Below are 18881 nucleotides of genomic sequence, written 5' to 3' on the forward strand. Positions count from 1 at the left end.
TCGAACCCACGAGCCACGAGCTCATGACCTAAGCAAAAGTTGGACGCTTAACCGACTAAGCCACCCAGGCGCCCCAGGAAAGAGAGAATCTTAAGCAGGCTTCATACCCAGCATGGAGGCCTACAGGGGAGGGAGCTTGATCTCACAACTGTGAGATCATGACCCGAGCTGAAATCAAGAGTCAGGCACTTAACTAACTGAGTCACCCAGGCTCCTCCTCCTCTTCTTCTCCTTCTTCTTCTCCTTCTTCTTCTCCTTCTTCTTCTTCTCTTTCTCCTCCTCCTCCTCCTTCTTCTTTCTTCATTATCAGTTAGATAATCAGATAACTACTCAGTTTAACTCCTTGGAGAACAGCCATCACCAAATAACTGTTCAGTATTTTACCTTCGGCCTTTATGAAGAATTGATAGAAACTATTTTAATAAGAATGTGTGTTTCATCTTCTGGAAAACTGAATTGGAAGACATTGACATTATGTTTCTTAGTTCTTATAGAAGACTCATCCTTGAACCATCCTTGAAGGTCTAGTTCAGCTTCTCTCCCTCTGAGCCTCAGTCCCCAGATAGAATTAATTGCTTCTTCAATAGCACAGCCATAGAATTTGATGGGCATTTATAATAAAGCATTTAATCAGACTCCCAAGAGAGGAGGTATAATGCATATGCATCTTTATACTTCTGGTGCCAAATTTAGTAGGAAGGAAGTTAACATTTTTTTGAGAGCTTACACTAAGCATTGTTAGGAGCTTTTACATATCCATGAGGAAGACATTTAGTAATTTAAAAAATTTGATTGAATAGAATGGGGTTGTAGTCCTGTGAATAATTTGGTGTCTTTTGCCAAAGTGATATATTTTCTTTGATCAGTGAGAAATATATAACCCATTTTCATTTTGTTTCAATTATCTTGGCTACCAGAAAGCTCACATATAAATATAATGTTAAATTGCAGAAACCTATTTGTCCTGAATTCTTGGTATATTTACCCCCTCCACCTCCATATATGTGGTTTATGACCTCTGTTATTATTTTTTTAATTTTTTAATGTTTTATTTATTTCTGAGAGAGAGACAGCATGAGCAGGGGAGGGCCAGAGAGAGAGCGAGAGAGAGAGAGAGAATCTGAAGCAGGCTCCAGGCTCTGAGCTAGCTGTCAGCACAGAGCCCGACGCGGGGCTCGAACCCAAGAACCATGAGATCATGACCTGAGCCGAAGTCGGACGCCCAACTGACTGAGCCACCCAGGCGCCCCGACCTCTGTTATTTTTTAACTGACTTGTCATATGTCTGATTTATTTCAAGTTACCCCAAGTTCTTCTTAGAAAATGTTGGAAAGAGACATTGTATCTAAAAGCAAATTTACAAAGATGTTACTAGAGTTTATTCAGCCTGACATTAAAATTAGTTCACCATTGATTGCTATAATTATTCTAAATTACCTCATGTTTTTCAATAATCATTTCATCAAAAATGTTGATATATATATTGTCTTTTATTTTAGATAAGCTTGAGAAGCTATAATCATGTCCTGGTGATCTGTAAATAAAAAATATAAATTGTTTAACTTATTTTATCAGAGCATTATTCATAAAGAACCATATAATTACCTGCGTTCTTTTCTTTTACAAAGTGTAGGCTAAGAAAAAGCTATGTGTTTTGCAGATAACTATTATCTTTCATTTAAGCCAGTATGTGCTTTGTAATTTATCCTGTACCTCTCTTAAGGTAATTTCCATTAAAACTGTTTCAATGTCAAGCAGAAAGACTTTTACTATAGCCATCCATTGCAAACAAATTATCCAATGTATGGTGCATTAGGATTGTCCAAATACCTTAAATTCTGCTGCCTTCTGCTAGTTCCCACATATAGTTAAACTGTTCTTTTGCTCTCAGCTAAATATGACTGCTTAAGCATACATCTTATTTTCTTTCCTGCAATTATTTTCTCCAACTAGAAATTGGGATAGTGTAATGCATTTGCAAGCTGTCTGCTGATGGCTTACTTGACTGGATACATTTCTGGAGGTAGTGAAAAGAGAGTGTAGAACAGCACAAGCAATGAACTTTCTTCACTCTTAGCTATAGCTTGTGCATGGAATCTTGACCATGATCATCAAACTTCTAACAGCTCAGAGAAGTTAAATAACTTGCTTGAGATAATACCACTAGCAAATGACAAAGCTCCTATCTGAGCTCTTTTCATGATACCAACTGCCACTGATATTATTTATTGAAGCTTGTTGCTAAGAAACCAACTACTATTTCAAAGGATCTCTGACGGTTTGTGTAACTTTCTGAGACCTACAGCCAGTGACAACTGAAAAATGTTAGTTGAGATTAGAGAACACTTTTAAGTTGAAGTTTCCCTATATTTTTAAGTGATACACTGACTTCCCTACCCTACTCTTCAAGAGTTCCCCTTCATGTTGCAAAGGCTTAAGACAGGAGGAGGCCATCAATACTTACAGCACTATGCGAGTAGAAAATGATAACTGTTAACCTCAAACATTTTTGAGTGTGTCAACTTAGCATGTCCCTTAAATCACTCAAGTCCTGCATTGTCCTGCATTTTGTATTCTACTCAAACCTTACTCAAATTTCACCACAATTTCTCCTCCACAGTGGAGCTCTGAAGGCTAATTACTCTATGCTATTTATTTCTTATTACTATCTATCCTATTTGCATGTGGCCTTTATTCATTAAAATGTCCTATGGAGAAGGGAATAGAGCTTTGTATCTCAGGGAACAAAAAGTGGTAGCTGAATGGTCGTGCCTTAGCTGAACCCTCTGATCTACTTGGTTGAACTTTAAATGTGTTCCTGGCTTATCTCCCTGCTATAACTGCAAATACTCAACACCCTCCTTCTCTTTAGTTCACTTGTAAGTTTATTTATCTTACTATTTTATGTTTTCCTAAATCCATTTATTTAATACAGTGACACCATCAAAGAACCATGCAAATAGTCAGGAACCACATGATCTGCAGAACTTGAGGCAGCTGAACAAGATTGGTAGGAGAAGCAGGAAAGGGCACCAGGACGAGAGAAAGGACTTTGATAATGGATGTAGTTAGTAGGTCTGTATATTCCTTTCACTCCAGTGAGAGCTGAAGATATATAGGAAGTGACAACTGAAAATTGCTTATTGAGTTTAGAACAATTTTAAGATCTTGTTTCAAATTTGTCTTGATCAGTTTACCTTATTTCCAATAACAAAAGCCTACTTACATAGATTTAGCATCGAACATAAATCTTGAGAAAGACAAACAAACCTGAAGGGATCCAACTTCCTGATTTCAAAATACATTATAAACTATACAGTAATCAAAATATTATGGTACTGGTATAGAGACAGACATACAGACCAATGGTACAGAACAGAGAGCCCAGATATAAATTCCTGCATCTATATCAGGTCAACTGATCTTTGACAAGGATATCAAGAGTACACAATGTGGAAAGAATAGTCTCTTCAACAAATGGTGTCAGTAAAACTATCAACATGCAAAAATAATCAGATTGGACCCTTGTCTTACACCATACACAACAATCAATTCAAACTGGATTAAAGACTTAAAAGTGTAAGACCTAAAACCATAAAGCTCCTAGAAGAAAACACAAGGGAAAAGCTTCATGGCACACATTGTGGCAATGATTTCATTTAATCGATATGACACCAAAGCATGGGCAATAAGAACAAACAAAAAAAGCAAGTGGAACTACATAAAAATATGAATCTTCAGCACAGCAAAGGAAATAATAAACAGAGTGAAAAGGCAACCTATGGGATGAGAGAAAATACTTGTAAACTATATGTATTATAAAGTTAATCTCCAAAATATATGAGGGACTCATACAACTCAATAGTAAAATAAATAATAATCTAATTTTAAAATATGCTGAAGGGGCACCTGGGTGGCTCAGTCAGTTGAGCGTCTGACTTCGGCTCAGGTCATGATATCATGGTTCATGGGTTCGAGCCCCTAAATGGGCTCTGTGCTGACAGCTAGCTCAGAGCCTTGAGCCTGCTTCACATTCTGTGTCTCCCTCTCTCTCTCTGACCCTCCTCTGCTCACGCTGTCTCTCACTCTCAGAAATCAAAACAACAACGACAAAAAAACAAAGAAAAACATTAAAATATGCTGAAACTTGACTAGACATTTTCCAAAGAAGATCTACAATGACCAACAAGTATATGAAAAAATTCTCAGGGCACCTGGCTGGCTCAGTCAGTAGAGCATGCACTCTTGATCTTGGGGTTGTAAATTCAAGCCCCAACTGGGTGTAGAGATTACTTAAAAAAAAAATCTTTAAAAAAATGCTCGGGGCGCCAGGGTGGCTCAGTCGATTGGGCGGCCGACTTTAGTTCAGGTCATGATCTTGCGGTCTGGGGGTTCGAGCTCCGCGTCCGGCTCTGTGCTGTCAGCTTGGAGCCTGCTTCGGATTCTGTGATTCCCTTTCTCTCTGCCCCTCCCCCGCTCAAGCTGTCTCTCTCTGTCTCAAAAATAAAATAAACATTTAGAAAAAAAATTTTAAATGCTCAATAATTGCTAATATTAAAATGCTCACCAATAATCAGGGAAATGCAAATCAAAACAATGAGATACCACCTCACACCTGGCTGAATTTTTTGGCTTTGTTTTTGTTTTTAACAAAAAAAAAAAGAAAGATGACAAGTATTAGTAGAGGTGGAAAGCTGGAATCCTTGCGCACTGTCAGTAGGAATGCAAAATAATGCAGCTGCTATGGAAAACAGGATGGAAGTTCCTCAAAAAAAATTAAAAACAGATTTACCATCTGATCTAGCAATCCCATTTCTGGGCATCTATCCAAAAGAACTGAACCAGGATCGCAAAGAGATGTTAGCACTCTGATGTTTATTGCAGCACTATTCACAATAGTCAAGATATGGAAACATCCTAAATGTCTGTTGACAGATGAATGGATAAATCTAGTGAGGTACACACAGCAATGAAAGAAATACTATTCCCCCTTATAAAATAAGGAATTTCTGCAATATGCAACAACATGGATGAAACTTGAGGACCTTATGCTAAGTAAAAAAACCAATAAACTGATCACGGAAAGACAAGTACTGCATAGTTCCTCTTACATGAGACATCTAAAATAGTCAACTTCAAAAAATCAAAGAGTGGAATGTTGGTTGCCAGGAACTGGGAGAGGGGAAATGGGGAGTCACGAATCAACAGGCATTAAGTTTCAGTTAAGCAAGATGAATAAGTTCTAAAGGTCTGCTGTGCACTATTGTACCTATAGCTAACAGTAATATACTGCACACTTTAAAGGTTGTTAACAGAGTAGAACTCATGTTAAGTGTTATTTCCACATATAAAAAAATGAGTAGACATTGAGTAAAGCAAATTATCCTCTGTAGTACTGGCTAACGTGACTGTAGGGTAGGAAGTCCAAAATTTGCAGGGTAGACCAGCAGGCTGGAGGCCCAGGGAAGAGTTGCAGTTTGAGTCCCCCAGGGGGAGGGAAGTCTTTTTTCCATTTAGCCATCAACTGATTGGATGAGGCCTATCCATAGGTTAATGCAACGACATTCTGGAAAAGGGAAAAAACTGTGGAGGCAGTAAAAATGTCAGTGGTTGCTAGAGGTCCCAAGGGAAGGAAGAAGGGATGAACAGATGAAGCAGAGAATATTTTTAGGGACGTAAAACTATGCTGTATGATAGTATAGTGGTGGGTTCATGTCATACATTTGCCAAAACCCATAAAATGTACAACATGAGAGTGAACTCTCAAGTAATGGTTGATAATGATGTGTGAACATTGGTTCATGGATTGTAACAAACATACCTCACTGATGCTGAGGGAAGCTGTATGTGTACATATTGTGGGAAGGGGGTATATGAGAACTCTCTGCACTTTCTACTCAATTTTACTGTGAGCCTGAAACTGCTCTAAAAAATAAAGTCTATTGATTTTTTTAAATGGGGAAACACTCAATCTCACTAGAAATGAGGGAATGTAAATGAAACCACATGATAATATCAATTTAGATCTCTCATACTGGAAAACATAATTTTAAAAATACAAAATATTATTGAAGATATGACACAATAGAACTTTTATATATTGCTGTTGGGAGTATGTATTGGCACAGTCACTAGAAAACAGTTTGGTATTATTGGTAACAAAGTGGAAGCTGAATTCAACTATAACCTAGCAATTCTACTCCTGGACATATATCTTAGAGCAGAGGTTCTCAAAGTATCTCCTGACTAAGTAGCAACAGTCACACCTGGGAACTTGTTGGAAATGGAATTATCAAGACCTACCCCAGACCTACTGAATTAGAAACTGTGAAGGTGGGCCTAGCAATGGTTTAAGAACCCATACAGGTGATTCTAATGCACAAAAACGTTTGAGCACTACTGTCTTAAAAAGAAACTCTTGCATGTGTGCTCCAGAAGACAAGTACAAGAATGTTCAGAGCAACATTACTTGCAAAAGAAAAAGCCTAAAACAGGAAAAATGTATATCAACAGGAAAAAGTATAAAAAATTATGGCATTTTAGTCCAGTAGGATACTATATAGAAGTGAAAATAAAAGAAAGAAGAAAAGAAAGGAGAAAGAGGGGAGGAAAGTAGCAAAGAAGGAAAGAAAATATGAGGTAGGGAGGGAGGGAGGAAAGCTATGAGAAGAATCTCTCAAAATAACTGAGAGTAAATAAACAAGATTGCAAAAGATGATTCAATTTATATAAACATCCACAAGTAAATAATAAATAGTTTGGGATAAATAATTATGGTATAAAATCATAAAGGCAGGGAATGTTAATACAAATTAGTGGTGGTTACCTCTAGGGGGAAGGAAAGGGGATACAATAGGTACTGGTCTTCAAAGGTAATGGTCATATTTTATTTAAGCTGGATGGCAGATACACGGGTGTACATACTATCAGTTTTCCTCAGAACTTAGATTTGTATATACATTATATATATTTATACCTATCCAAGAAGTATTTCATAATTTAAAAGCTTAAAAAATAAATCCTATCTCAATCATTATTTTCGATAAATGGCATAAGAAAACAGTTTTGTTATTGCTCTATTTTAGAAGCTGAGGAAAGTAGATTCTAACCTACATAAAATCTACTTTAATTTCTTCATTCCAGCATGGATGAGATCCACTTGCAGTACTGGTTCGGTATACAGTGTGTTGAAAGGAAACTTCCACAAAAGGGTGTATAGTACCCTGAAACACATAATAAATACTGACTAGATTTTTGAAATATTTTATAAAGTTAGTAAAAGGGAGAAGGCTAGGAAATTACTTGGTTACTGACTGACAACTGGATGGCTTGCTTTTTCCAGGTTTTCAAACAACCATTAGTGGTTCACTCATTTAATAAATATTTATTGGTCCTATTCAATATCAGGTACTTTTCTAGGATCAAAAGATAAATGGAACTTACCTTTAAGGATTGTACAGCCTATAGTATCCAAAAATCTATAAGGAACTCACCAAACTCCACACCCGAAAAACAAACAATCCAGTGCAGAAATGCGCAGNAGAGGGAAAGGGGGGTGATGGGTCTGGAGGAGGGCACTTGTGGGGATGAGTACTGGGTGTTATATAGAAACCAACTTGACAATAAACTATTAAAAAAGAAAAAAAGAAAAGAAACGACAATGTCTAAATACAAAAAAAAAGGATTGTGCAGTCTGTCAGGGGAAGTTAAACAGGCAAACAAATAAAATTGCAATAAAATGTGAAAAATAAAAGAAATATATTCAAGGTATAATAGTTACTCAGGAGGGCCAATGATTAATTTTCTGAGATAAGGACAAGGGGAGCTTCCCAGAGAAAACATGCTTGAGCCCTGAAATGTTAAATAGTAAGTTTCATGTGGCCAATAATATTGATTGGTAGGTAAGGGCCAGATCTTCATAGATTTTTGTAGGTATTCTAAAGGAGCTTATACCTTATTCTAAGACCCTGAGAGCAGGGGAGCATAGAATGAATTGGTTAGGATTACATTTTATAAAAAGCACCTTCATTGTGTTATAGAAAGTCAACTAGAAGTTCAAGATGCTAGAGATAGAGAGGCCAGTTTGGAGCCCATCGCAATTCAGGCACTTTAAATACTTACCTCATTTAAGATCTCATCTGAAGATACTGATTTGACTGTTTCCTTATGTCTGAGGCGAGATACGGATGATATCAGATAAGTAGGCAGATCCAAGTCTCTTCAGGAAAAACAATTTAGAGGTAAACACTTTAAGTAATTTTAACATTAGTGTTGGTGAAAATCAATAGGGTTTTGCCTATGTTCATGGAGATAAGAATTCAGTTACCCTGGATCTTACAATTTTCTTTGTATCTTCTTATCATAGGTGGTTAGAGCTAAACATTTGATAATCACTATTCTAGAAGACTAGCTCTTAAGTGTGGAACTATGGATTGAGTCTAGTCAGGTCCTTAGCAAAGGATAAAAATAAGGTAAGTGATACTTAGAGATCATATCCTTCCTATTTTAGGTGTTACAATGTTATATCTTTTACAATTTGATGATTACAGAAAATGGTGTGATTTTATGTTGTCCTTAATTCATAAAAGTTAGCCTTTGAAATGTGCATTTGTTTTGAGAATATCAATTCTATTAGATAAATAAGGATGCAGTTTATAAAACATGGGAAAAAGGTTTTATACATTAGGTTTTATAGATAATCTATAGATCAGTACCTAGTAAGCAAAATATTTTTCATGTGTAGAATTCATGGGATATGGTAAATATAAGACAAATAGAGCACATAGGTGTTAAAGATAGGAAGGGATACTTAATATTCCTGAGATACCTGGGCTGTAAATATCCATTATATATGACTCATACATGAGACTAAATATGTAAGACACTCAATATTCAGGATACACTAAATATATATGAGCATTTAATATTCATGATGCCTTAATTTGGCCACTAAATGGCAATATCTATTCTGGCCCCACATATCCTTGGTTCAAGAAACATAAAGAAAATCCACAGAATGCCTGCAGAAGAGTTGGGTTAGATCTGATTTTTGTGAAGGTCAACCAAAATGACAAGTCCCAGACAGAGCCTACTCTCAATACTGAGGGGGCCAGTGGTAGAGAACAGTGCAGTTGGCAAGAGCAGCGTCACAAGTTTCCACAACAGGGAATAGGGACAAAGGCATTTATTTGATATGTCACCCCAAAATACACATGCTAAAATTACTTTGCACATCTCAAACTTCTAAGAACTCGTAATGCATGGCAATGACAGTATGACTATCCAAATGAAGACTTCAACTTCCATTCCATTTCTGTATATGGAGCGTTAATAAAGTGCAGAGTTTTACACATAGGACAATATGGAAACTTACATTTAAGACAGAGCTTTTTAACTGTAAAAACTGGTGTGCACTCTTACCTTTTAACTGTTGTGTTCCTGGTAGGAATATTGTAAGCCTGCAGTATTCTAACAAGAATCTTAATATCTCCATCACAGATAGTCTGTGGGGCCACCTTTTTCCTTTCTTTCCTCTGAGGCTTTAACTTTCTTTGTCGTTCAACAAGCTTACAAACTGCATGTGTCAACTGGCTAAAGAGTACAACAGTGATCATCTGCATATACACAAGATAGCTTTGTTTTAAAAGACATCAAATTTTAAACTTGATTATTGTAAATAGGGCCATTATTCTGAACCATATGTTCTCTGCTGTGGAGGGGAGACAAAGTTGTCTTAAACCCAAGGAAAGAAGCTTTGTTAGAGCACAGGAGAGACGCTATCCTCACTGTCATGTTATGAGAAAATGTGACTGCTCCGTGCCCTTTGGGTCAGTGGTCCAAGAAGAGACGAGGAGAGGTAATTCCACAAAACATGATGTTTTTTCAGAATATTATTCATTTTTTAGGAATCACTCTCTTGAAAGTGGTTAGACACTCAACTTTTCTACATGGCTTTGAAACAGGAGTTAGTTACACAGGCTGCCAACACAAATCCATGGAGTTATATGGCCACACCCATTTCCACCCCAAAAACTGAAAATAAAATACAATAGATTTCTGCATCCAAACCAATTAAAACCTTATTAGTAACACTAGGAATGTCTGCATGGCCCCAGGGAGGATTCCCAGAAACATGGCATTCATGGTCCTGGTCCCACCACTAAGTTTCAGAGAGAGAATGGTAGGAGGATTGAGTTCAGCCAAAGGCTCCCCCAACTGCTGCCTGTGGATCGCAGCACCCATGCATGGCTGAGGATTCTGTTTTGAAATGGGAAGATTATAGGCTTAGTGTGTGGTGCTGCCAGCAGCAGCTTTTCCAGTAGTGATTCCAGGACAGGAAAATCTTAGGACAAAGCTAATTTGGGACAAAGGTGTTTCTTTGCTTTTTCTTTCTTGCCCTAAAATTTGTCAATAAGAAGAGGGTTAAAAACTAAAATACTATTGGGACACCTGGGTGGCTCAGTCCGTTAAGCATCCAACTTCAGCACACAACTCATGGCTGGTGGTTTTGAGCCCGGTGTTGGGTTCTGTGCTGACAGCCCGGAGCCTGTTTCAGATTTTGTCTCCGCTCTCCGCTCCTCTCCCGCTCGCGCGCACTCTCTCTTTCTCAAAATTAACATTAAAAAAATTAAAATACTGTGCAATTGAAAATACATATCATACAGATATGTCCAAAATGCAGTTTTTAATAACAAAAAAAATTTTTTAAAAATAACAAAATGGGGTGCTTGGGTGGCTCAGTCGGTTAAGCATCAAACTTCGGATCAGGTCATGATTTTGCAGTTCATGGATTCAAGCCCCACATTGGGCTCTGTGCTGACAGCTCAGAGCCTGAAGCCTGCTTTGGCTTCTGTTTCCCCCTCTCTCTCTGCCCCTCCCCTGCTCACGCTCTGTCTCTCTGTCTCTCAAAAATAAACATTTAAAAAATTAATAAAATAACCCAATATATTTTAAGTCACTATATTTCAAATTAAGCTTTGTAAATGAATCCTTTGCATATAACTTATTATTAAAAGGGAGAATGTAGAGAAATTTGAAGGCATTAACTTAAAGCTTTATATTTCATATTTAAATAATTTTTACTATGTACCTTGCAGATACAATTTCTTCATAATCAGCCACAACATCTGATAAGTTTAATTTGCTAACTTGGACAATTCATTTCATTATCAACTTTCTCATCTACAAAAAAAAAATTCAATTNACCCAGGCGCCCCAAAAAATTCAATTTAAAGAAATAATAACTTCTATTTAAAGATTAAATATTTACAATGCTACTGGTGCCACTAGTTTTCACTCTTAATTTTTGCAAGCAATGAATGGAAAGGGAAATTAGGAGGATTTCATAAAAGTAAATGCAAACATACTGATGATACTATTTGTCATTGTTACCTTTTTCAGAAAATTGGCAGAAGTAATCCTTTGTGCAGTAATAGAATTGACATCTGAAATGGAGAGATCTTTCTCTATCTGAGTTTCATATTCCTAAACAGAGAATTAAGTTAGTTTCACCTCTTCAATGTCACAGAGTTCAGCTATCATACATTGCAATAAAATATAAAATATTCACTTCAGCTCATGGATAGGAGACCCTGGCAACACTGGCATTGAGAGAAGAAAACTTTTCTTTCTGATTTTCTCACGAAGCATTAGCTAAGAACAGATTTTGATGCTTTTGTTTGCTTCTAGGATGAGGTCCATTAATCTTTTAAAATAGAGCAATGTTGAGAAAAAATATTATTCAGAAATTATGAAAAAATGTGAAGATGATTGAGAAATGTTCTCTATGCATACATTTACCCAGCAATCATTGAAAACAAAACATATAGGAAGTAGTATAGTATCAATAACTTTAATTTTTAATTTATAACTTTATTTGAAAAAAATTTTTTTAAAGTAATCTCTACATCTAGTGTGGGGCTCGAACTCACAACCCCTGAGCCAGCCAACTTTAATTTTACATCCAAAAGTTGGCATAAGATTATTTGTCAGGCTGTGTCATCTAATAAATCTGCATCTGTTATATCTGCATTTGTGGGATACATCCCTAATGCACATGAGAATTGTTTTATATTAAGGATAACATCAAACACTACGCAAAAATAATGAAGTAGATGCTTTACAACTTTCAGCTATATTACAATGAACATTCTTTTATCTGAAAGTAACTTATTTGTTCTTCTAATTTTCTGCAAGATATCTTGAATTTAATTCTGTGGGTAACAACTTTTACTTAACGATATACTAATATTTCATATCACTTCATTCTTTAAAGCATTAATTTATAGAACTTACTTAAATATTATAATATCTAGATATTAATTTTTGTTATATGTGTTACAAATATATTTTCCTAATCTGTAGGGTTTTTATTTTAATATCAAATTTATTAAGCTTTTCCTTTTTAATTTATACTTTGGGTGTTTTGTTTAAGAAATACTTTCTTGCTCCAGGATTAAAATATTCAGTTAAAGTTTTGCTTTTCATATTTTCCTTTTTAATGAAATTTTTTATTTCATTTTATTTATTTTAATTTTTATTTATTTATTTATTTTCTTTAAAATTTTTTTTTTTATTTCTAGGAGAGAGAGAGAGAGAGACAGCATGNCAGGGGAGGGTCAGAGAAAGAAGGAGACACAGAATCCGAAGCAGGCTCCAGGATCTGGGGTGTCAGCACAGAGCCCAACATGGGGCTTGAACCCACGAACCATGAGATCATGACTTGAGCTGAAGTCAGAGGCTCAACCAACTGAGCCACCCAGGAGCCCCTGAAGTTTTTAATTTTAATACCAGTATAGTTAACATGATTCATGTGTAATCTTCATTACACATGGTATTTATTCCTTTTATGAGGTCTGAATTTGATTTTATTTTATGACCAGAACCACTTAACAGATAGACCATTTGTGACCATATCTCTGCCAAACATAAAGTTTCCACACATACATAATAAGTCTGTTTGGAGGCCCTCTGCTCTATTTCACTGGTTTGGGATTGTATTACTACATTTACAAGTTAAGTTGGGGAGGACTGGCATTCCTACAATGCAGGCATCTTACAATCTTCTATCAGTGAACATTTACTCAGATTTTTTTTCTCATCATTCAAAATGTTTTATAATTTTCTCCATTAAGTTCTTGCACATCTTTTTTGGTAAATATATTCCTATGTATCTTAGAGTTTTTATTGTCATTGAAGGGTTATCTTCCTTCAGTTACATTTTTAGTAGGTTTTTACTGATGTATAGAATGCTATTTTTGTTTTTAGTTTTTCCTCAAATTTTTCAAACCTACAGAAAATTATCAAGAATGTTAAAATCCATATACTCATTTTCTTAAAAAAAATTTTTTTTTATGTCTTTATTTTATTTTGAAACACAGAGACAGAGATGTAGGGAGGGGCAGAGAGAGAGGGACACACAGAATCTGAAACAGGTTCCAGGCTCTGAGCGATGCAGGCCTCGAACCCATGGACTGTGAGATCATGACCTGAGCCGAAGTCAGCCGCTGAGCCGACTGAGCCACCCAGGTGCCCCCATATGCCCATTTTCTTCATTAAGTAATTACAGTTGGGCCTGTTCAACATGGGTTTGAACTGTGCAAGTAAACTTAGATGTAGATTTTTTTGCAGTATGTTAGTGAAAATATATTTTTTCTTCCTTACAATTTTCCTAATAACATTTTCTTTCCCCTCTAGCTTACTTTATGGTAAGAATACAATATATAATAATATAACATACAAAATATGTGTTAATCAATGCTTTATGTTATTGGTAAGGCATCTAGTCCACAAAAAGCTATTAGTTCAGTTTGAGGGGAGTCAAAAGTTATACATGGACTTTGAACTGCTCAGGGTTCAATGCTCCTAACCCCCAAGTTGTTAAAGGGTCAATTGTGTACTTTGCCACATCTGCTTAATCTCTTTTATTATTTTGGTGAAAACAAAAATAACAAATTATAGAAACCATGATACCTCATTCCTAAATAAATTCTTCAGTATGCATCTTCAAAAAACTAAGGCTTAACAACCATGATGCCATAATCTCAGACCATAAAATTAACAATTTCCCAGTATTATTTAATATTCATCCCATAGTCAAATTTCACCAATTGCCATTTTTACCCCTCAAAATCTGGATCTAATTACGGATCATGTTGCCTTTGGTTGTCCTTTTAGTCTCTTTTAATCTATAATACTCTGCCTTTGTAAAGAGATTAAAGCAGTTGTACCTGCCAGACACACTGCAAACTTGATTGTTTTTCTTGTGGTGCCACTTAATTTGTTTCTCTAGTCTTCATATTTCTTGTAAACAAATTCATCTAAAATCCTGATTGGAATCAGGTTACACATATTTGGCAAGGATACTTCATTATAATGTGGTGTATTTTATACTGTATCATGTAAGAGGCAGTAATATCTGGCTGTCCTTTTTTGGTATATCAGTTTCCTATTGCTGCTGTAACAAATTATCACAGATTAAGTGGCTTCCAACAACACAAATTTATCCTCTCACAGTTTTGTAGGTGTGAAGTTCTAGTTCTCTGCCCCAGGTCTCACGAGGCTGTTATCAAGGTGTAGGCCGGCCAGGTTCTTATTAGGAAGCTCCATAAGGATATGTTTCCAAGCTCACTGACACTGTAGGCAGAATCCAGGACCCTGTAGCTATGGGACTGAGGTCTGATTCCCTTGCTGCTGTCAGCTGGGGCCCACTCTTAGCTTCCAGTGACCTGTCTCCAGTCTTTACAGGTAGGGGGGCCTCTATATCTCAGAGCCAGCGAACCACGTGTTGAATCCTTCTTGTGACAAATCTCTCTGATTTCTTTTGCTGCTGCAGTTTTTCCTCCAAGCTGGAAAAATTTCTCCACTTTTAAAGGCTCATATAATTAGATTAGGTTCAGTCAGATAATCTAGGACAATCTCCTTGTTTTAAACAATGTAACAGAACACATTCACAGGTTCTGGGGATTAGGAAGTGGATATCTTTAGGGGGCCATTATTCTGTGTACCACAATCAGTAAGATTAAGTTGGATCATTGAGTTGAGATGGTGGCAACTAGATTTCTCCAGTGTAGAGGCACAATGTTCTTTTTGCTATAATAAAATTAGCTATTCATTTTAAAATATGGATATTATTTTCAACGAATTTATTAGTTGTGGTAGTTTGTTGTAGATTCTCTTGGTTTTCCATGTAGACAAATGTATTTTCTGCAAACAAAGGCAGTTTGTCTTTTCTAATTCTAATTTCTTTCTTTCCTTTCTTACTTCTTTTTGTCTTAATGTATTGCCTCTTATTGGTAAAGATAATAGTGGCCATCCTTATGTTGTTCAGGTTAATGGGAAAATTTATATCTATCTACTGAGTATAATATTTGTCTAGGAGCATATGAGGAAGTGGATTTCTGGTCATGATCCTTATATTAATTCAATTTGAGAATCACACAGATAGTAGGGTACTGAACCATAGTCACAGGACAGATTATAAGGAACAGGTTTTCCAGAACACTGAAAAGCTGGAGACAGAGAATTTGTTCAGGGACACTTGGGTACTGGCTCTATTTTTTTTCTTGAAGGATAATATGGCCTTGACTTGGGGTTCAAGAGCCAGATGAGTCCAATGTTTGTAAACTTTGCCTATCGTGTACAGGGGACTCTTGTTTGTTTGATTGATTATTATTATTTTTATTTTTGTTTCATTCTGTTTTGTTGGCAAAACCGTACTCTGTGTGGACATGTCACAAGAAGCTTAATCCCCATTAGGGTTTCAAAGCCCAGGAAAAAAAAGCATCAAAATTTGTTGCAGGTGTCCTGTCCTATGTTCTGCTCTGATTCTGTATGTTTCTGCATCCCTAAATAATTACATCTGAAACTCAATATAACCATCCAGTGGGTATGTAGGTGGTGCCTTCTTATCTCCCAACCTCTCCCTACAATTTGAGTTTTAAATATAATGAGTCTTATATAGTTTTGCTTGTATAACCTCTAAATTAGGGTACAAAAGCTAAAGGATGGCTGAGTGGCAACAACAAAAACAAACATATAGAATTCTTTACATTATTTAAAAAAAATGTTTATTTGGTTTTGAGAGAAAGGTAGAAAGACAGCACAAATTGGGGAGGGGCAGAAAGGGAAACACAAAATCTGAAGCAGGCTCCAGGCTCTAAGCTGTCAGCAGAGTCAGATGTGGGGCTCGAACTCACAAACTGTGAGATTTTTGACCTGAGCCAAAGTCAGACGCTTAACTGATTGAGCCATGCAGGCACCCCTACGTTATTTTTTAAAACAACTTTTACTATATTTAATATTAAGTGGCCTACTGCAATTTCCTTTCAGTCTAGAACAAAAAAAAAAAATCAAAGAGCTTATTCATTTTTTTCTTATTGATTGATAATAACCAAAGTTAAATTAAAAAGCCCATTTTAACCTATTTTTAAAATAAACCTATTAGTTAAAAAAAGAAAAAATTAAGATAGATTTAAAGCAGCAAAAATATTAATGTATCATACACTAAGCCATATTCAAATAGAAACCACATACCTGGAAGAGAAAATCTGGAATCTCTTTATCATAGAGGGGTATTTGTTGCAGAAGGAAAATGTCTAATTGACCTGCATTTCTAAGTTGTAATAGCTGGAAACGTTTACTCTTTTTCATTTCCTCTTCAGAGACAAAGTTAAATTCATCTTGCAACTGTTCAAGACGAAAATACTTTGGAATATCCTGTCCTTTATGTTTCATGTACTATAAAACATAAAGAAAGTCTTTACTTAAAACATTAACTTTTCAAATTAAAGAATTATTTCATAATCCTGTTTTTTCCCCTTCAACTGTGAGATGTGAGAGTTGCCTTATATGTAGGAAAAGGAGAATGAATCTATACAAGAGATAGAATCTGAAAAAAAAAAGAAAAAAACAGAATCCAGCTTATATGGTCTCCCAACCTTTTTCCTTGTCATGACTTAAGTGAAAAATGAAAATATTTGTATCATACACTGGGTTAAAAGATGAGACTATTTATATCCGGTTGCCATAAATGTTGAGAGAGGATCAAAATTTCTGTACACCTGTAACCAACTGAGCTTGTGAGTTGGGGAACTCTGATCTAGGGAAGTTTACTTGCAATGATCAGTGCATTGTTTTATCCAATAAATGCACATGTGAGCACATGGTACATGTAAGGAAGAGTGCTAGCGGGCAAAGATTTATTCACTGTAGTTCTACTTGGAAAAATAAAACACAGAATAACTATAGTAAAAGGCAGAATGATATCAGAACCATAGAAGTTATAAAAAGAAAAAAAAGGTTAGTAGGAAGGAAAAGAGCAAAGGGCCCATATTTAACTGAGGTTATCAGGGAAACCTTTATCAGACTTGCATGGTAGGTGAGATACCCACCATGGGTGCCCTTCTAGGTATAGGGGATGACCTCCATAAAGGTATGAAGAATGCATGTTTGAGGCACACAGAGCAGTTCAGTTGGATTTAAGAAAGAGTAGAAGTGAACAGGTATTGGAATCTGAGGAAACAAATGTGTCTGTAAATCATCTTTATATCCCTAGCATCTATAATACTACTGGTCCTCAGTAGTTACATAAGAGATGTTAGCCTGAAGCTTGGCCTGTAGGATGTACCACAGGCTGCGAAGTAAGGTCAGAGTACCAACCATCAGGCATAAACTAGCAATTATTTCAGTTGCTGAATTTCCAATTGCCTTTACAGTACTGTAACCTGGCTGAAAATTGTATCTGTCCTCAGATTTATCTTTACCTGCTTCCTGGTACCTAGAAAAATATAGCAAATTTGTAATATAAGGGAGTAGAGCTTAGGAAATAGACTATATTTACAGTATTGATGTTTGTTGTAACTTACCAGGATAAATTCCATTAAATCAGAATATTCTGGATTATTTGGATCAATTTTTACTTCATTTGCCCATTCAAAAAGCTTCTGTGCATTAATGAGCCATGGAATTCCAGGAACGCCTCTTGCATCTACATTCCTTAACACACTAACATAGAGAAAAGTATTTTGTGAATTTGCATAGGATATGCAGGTTGTGCGTCTGTTATACAGGGTAAAATCTACCCATTCCGGGTAGTTAAAGATGAAACCTATCCTTCCCCTGCATTTAGGGATAGAACAGAAGATTTAGATGTGATATCTCTCCTGGTTCTTCTCACATTCTAACTTGTATCATAGCTTTTTGATAAATGTTTACCACTTCCCTTAAGAGACAATAAGCTTCTTAACAATAACGGCTATCAATATCCATCTTTGCCATCTCCACCCTGTGTAGTAGCTAAAACATAGTAGATGCTGAAGTGAATAGTGCTTACTGAATGTACTTTGTAAATCCTGGGGATAGTAACGTGTTAAATATTTTCTTTCCATAGGATGCACAATATTGAAATTTAATCAAGATGTTAGCTTTAGCAAAATTAGTAAAGTACATAATATAAAAAGAATCTTTAGGCCTTATCTTTACAGTTGAAACATAATATAGAGTACTACTGGGAAGTATTCTGCCAGAAGAGTATCTTTGGTCATATGAGGCCTTCTTGAGAAGTTGGAGAGCTCTAAGAGTCTAGACTCATAATTCATCCTTGGTGGTCTCAGCTGCAGGCTAAGTGCAAAAGAAATTCAATCCTAAACAGTACGGATTTCTTTAGAGCCATCAATTATCCGTTATTTAATCTCTCTCTTCATAGATAATTTGCCTCATCATGTGTAATTAGAGGGGTTTGGACTAGAAAATCTCTAAGATCCATCCCATAAATAACTCAAGAAATGTTCCAGTCCATAAACTGGGAGTCCAGAAATAGAGTTCTAACTCAGATTAAATAATGTCTTAATCCAAACATGGACACTATTTTATACTGTCTAGTT

At 36.0% G+C, this 18881-nt stretch overlaps 1 protein-coding gene across 3 annotated transcripts in view; it reads right to left on the reverse strand.

Moving 5' to 3' along the window:
* Positions 1 to 7545, reverse strand: part of CC2D2B (coiled-coil and C2 domain containing 2B) — a 34830-nt gene extending 27285 nt beyond the window's left edge. For all 3 annotated transcript variants that reach the window (XM_077779426.1, XM_077779418.1, XM_077779412.1), the window contains exons 1-2: positions 7494 to 7545; positions 1438 to 1534 (exon numbers count right to left, since the gene is read on the reverse strand). In XM_077779426.1, coding sequence (XP_077635552.1) covers positions 1438 to 1458 — 21 coding nt within the window. In that variant the 5' untranslated portion in view covers positions 1459 to 1534; positions 7494 to 7545. The remainder of the gene's footprint in view (positions 1 to 1437; positions 1535 to 7493) is intronic.
* Positions 7546 to 18881: the final 11336 nt, after the last annotated feature.

This window comes from Crocuta crocuta, unplaced genomic scaffold (assembly GCF_008692635.1).
Source record: "Crocuta crocuta isolate KB4526 unplaced genomic scaffold, BGI_CrCroc_1.0 scaffold170, whole genome shotgun sequence".
Lineage (NCBI taxonomy): Eukaryota > Metazoa > Chordata > Mammalia > Carnivora > Hyaenidae > Crocuta > Crocuta crocuta.